At 47.4% G+C, this 3,212-nt stretch overlaps 1 protein-coding gene across 1 annotated transcript; it reads left to right on the top strand.

The window, feature by feature from the left end:
* Positions 1-549: 549 nt before the first annotated feature.
* Positions 550-2,404, top strand: LOC103270796 (lysophospholipid acyltransferase 5-like). The gene is made up of 2 exons (XM_021717706.1): positions 550-1,023; positions 1,203-2,404. The coding sequence occupies exons 1-2, from the start codon at positions 550-552 to the stop codon at positions 2,238-2,240; spliced, it is 1,512 nt and encodes a 503-aa protein (XP_021573381.1). The 3' UTR covers positions 2,241-2,404.
* Positions 2,405-3,212: the final 808 nt, after the last annotated feature.

Here is a 3,212-nt window from a genome sequence, read left to right as displayed (position 1 = left end):
GCTTTTAAATTCAATAATCACTAAACAAGAAAATAATAATTTAAACAAAGTTCAGAAATTCTAAAAACACACATAAGAAAACATATTAACAGGAGTATGTATGTAGTAAAATTTAAAAGCAACAGTGATAATAAGCAACAGTTTCAAGGAGGTGGAGAAGATTGGATTGAGAACAAAGGCATCAGGGGTTTTGCTACGTCTGTGTAGTTTAAATTGGAAAAAAAAGTTCCTGGGCAAATATGTTAAGCAAGAATGTGTTCAATCTGGATCATTGATACCTTGTGGCTATGATGTTATTTTCCACTTTAACATATGCTTAAGGATGTTCATGATTAAAAATATTTAAAAAGTACAAAGCCTGACAAATATATTAGCTTGCTTTACCATGGAGAAACTTTAAATATTTTAAAGGTGTAATATATAACTATTAAAATGTAGATTTTATACTAAGAAAGCAAATAGCCCGGGGGCTGGCCGAGCGGAACGGGCCAAGCCACCACATCGGCCCGCACTAGGGGCACGCGGCCTGGCCCGGCGCTGGCAGTCAAGATGGCGGCCGAGAGGGATGCGGGCGCCGCGGGGCCCCTGTGGCCGGACGTGCCGGAGCTGAGCCTCGGAGAGCTGGCCGCGTCGCTGGGCGCGTCGGAGCAGGCGCTGCGGCTCGTCATCTCCATCTTCCTGGGTTACCCCCTCGCTCTGTTTTATCGGCATTACCATTTCTACAAGGACAGCTGCCCCATCCACCTCTTCCACACCTTTACGGGTCTCTCAATTGCTTGTTTTAACGTTGGAAACCAGCTCTGCCACGCCCTGCTCTGCGTTGTGCTGCTGTTCCTCATCCTCCAGCTCCTGGGCCGCACCGTCACGGCCGTCCTCCTGACCTTTGGCCTCCAGACGGCCTACCTTCTTGCTGGCTATTACACAGCCACCGGCAACGACAACATCAAGTGGACAATGCCGCATTGTGTCCTGACGTTGAAGCTGATGGGTTTGGCCACGGACTACCTTGACGGAGGGAAAGATCCGAGTCCCTTGACCTCTGAGCAGCAGAAGTATGCCATACCGGGTGTCCCTTCCCTGCTGGAAGTAGCTGGTTTCTCCTACTTCTGTGGGGCCTTCCTGGTGGGGCCCCAGTTCTCAAGGAACCACTACATGATGCTGGTGCGGGGACAGCTGACTGACGTGCCAGCAAGGATACCCAACAGCACCGTCCCTGCCCTCAAGCGCCTGAGCCTGGGCCTGGGCCTCGTCTACCTGGTGGGCTACACGCTGCTCAGCCCACACATCACGGAAGACTACCTCCTCACCGAGGACTGCGGAAACCCCCTTTCTGGTTCCGCTGCATGTACATGCTGGTCTGGGGCAAGTTTGTGCTGTACCAGTGCGTCACCTGTTGGCTGGTCACAGAAGGAGTGTGCATCCTCACGGGGCTGGGCTTCAACGACTTCACAGAAGCGGGCAAGGCCAAGTGGGAGGCCTGCGCCAACACGAAGGTGGCTCTTCGAGACAACTCCGCGCTTCACTGGCACCATCGCCTCGTTCAGCATCAACACCAACGCCTGGGTGGCCCGTTACTTCTTCAAACGACTCAAGTTCCTTGGAAACAAAGAGCTCTCCCAGGGCCTCTCACTCCTGTTCCTGGCCCTCTGGCATGGCCTGCACTCGGGATACCTGGTCTGCTTCCAGATGGAATTCCTCATCGTCATCGTGGAGAGACAGGCCGCCAGGCTGATTCCGGAGAGCTCCACCCTGAGCAACCTGGCCTCCATGACTGTCCTGCAACCTGTCTACTACTTGGTGCAACAGACCATCCACTGGCTCTTCATGGGTTACTCGGTGACTGCCTTCTGCCTCTTCACGTGGGACAAATGACTGAAGGTGTACAAATCCATCTATTTTCTTGGCCACATCTTCTTCTTGAGTCTACTATTCATACTGCCTTATGTTCACAAAGCAATGGTGCCAAGGAAAGAGAATCTAAAGAAGATGGAATAATCTGTCTCCTGGGTGGCCTGCAGCAGGACTGGTGCCGAAACATGTCTCCCTCTCACAGCGCTGCCTTGCCCCTGAGCACAGAGAACAGAAAAGCCAGGGCACTGGAAGAGGTGCTCCCATCTATGCCTCTGCTGCCAGCCAAGTCTTCATCCGGAGCCAAAGGGAATACTCTTGTGGGAGGTCAGAGGGGCTGTGTCTCCCCTCGGAGCTCCCCCCTGTACGTTGCCTTATCTCTCCCCCTTTAGCCAGGAATCTGTTGTGTTTTTCTTCTGCCAATTTACTATGATTGCATATGTGTTGCAACCCCGCCCTATGGGGGGGTGGGCAGGGGTGCAAGGCCCTGCCTGCTCCACATTTTCTACCTTGGGGCTGTACCAGAAAAAATCACTTCTGTTTGTTCCGTTTTTCAGGAAAAAAAAAAAAAAAGGAAGCAAATAAACAGAAAAAGGGCACTGTGGCATACTTCCTTTATAGTGATATCTGTCAATGAAAAGAAATTATAAAATATGTTACCACAATTAGTATCACATTGTTTAAAATGCGTTGGAAACAACAAAAAACTGTTCAAATAAATACAATTTCAAAATTGAAAATAAATATAGTAAATATGTTTGGGAACCGGAAGATAAAAAGTTGATAAACTTACTGTAAAATGCTTGTTTGGTCTAAAACTATGAATGTATTTATACTATTCATATGCTAACTTTATAACTTTAGAGTGAGTTTAGTAATAAAACACATACCTGTGCTCTGAGGAAGTAGTAAGGGGCAAAGCAGAGGAACCTGACTAGAGAATGCACATGGCAGAACATGTGTAGTCAGAAGTACTGAAGCCCTGCATTGGAGGATGTGTACATTAGCTCAGCTTCTTCAGTGAACAATCCAGTAGCCAGAATGCAAAGGTGTTTCAGCTATGATATCTATAACTCTCTTTAAACATCAAGTGATTTGAATCAATGGCCCATTCTCAAACTTTTGTAAGTTAAACCATCCTTCCCTCAGAAATCACTGTGTCTCTTTTTGACCCAAGACTGTCAACCAGCTAAGCTGTTTATCAAGTACACAAGGGACACAAGGGACAAGATGATTTCAAAACTTAATTAACCATGGTATATAACAAACACCAAAATTCACCAACCCAGAAGATGAAAGGAAAATTATGTTGAAAGGATTTGATCAATATTAATTTGTTGTATATTTCAAAATAGCTATGAGGA

The sequence above is a fragment of the Carlito syrichta genome, unplaced genomic scaffold, assembly GCF_000164805.1.
Source record: "Carlito syrichta isolate Samal-C Ts95f unplaced genomic scaffold, Tarsius_syrichta-2.0.1 Scaffold310074, whole genome shotgun sequence".
NCBI lineage: Eukaryota > Metazoa > Chordata > Mammalia > Primates > Tarsiidae > Carlito > Carlito syrichta.
This window is presented reverse-complemented; position numbering and strand designations above follow the sequence as displayed.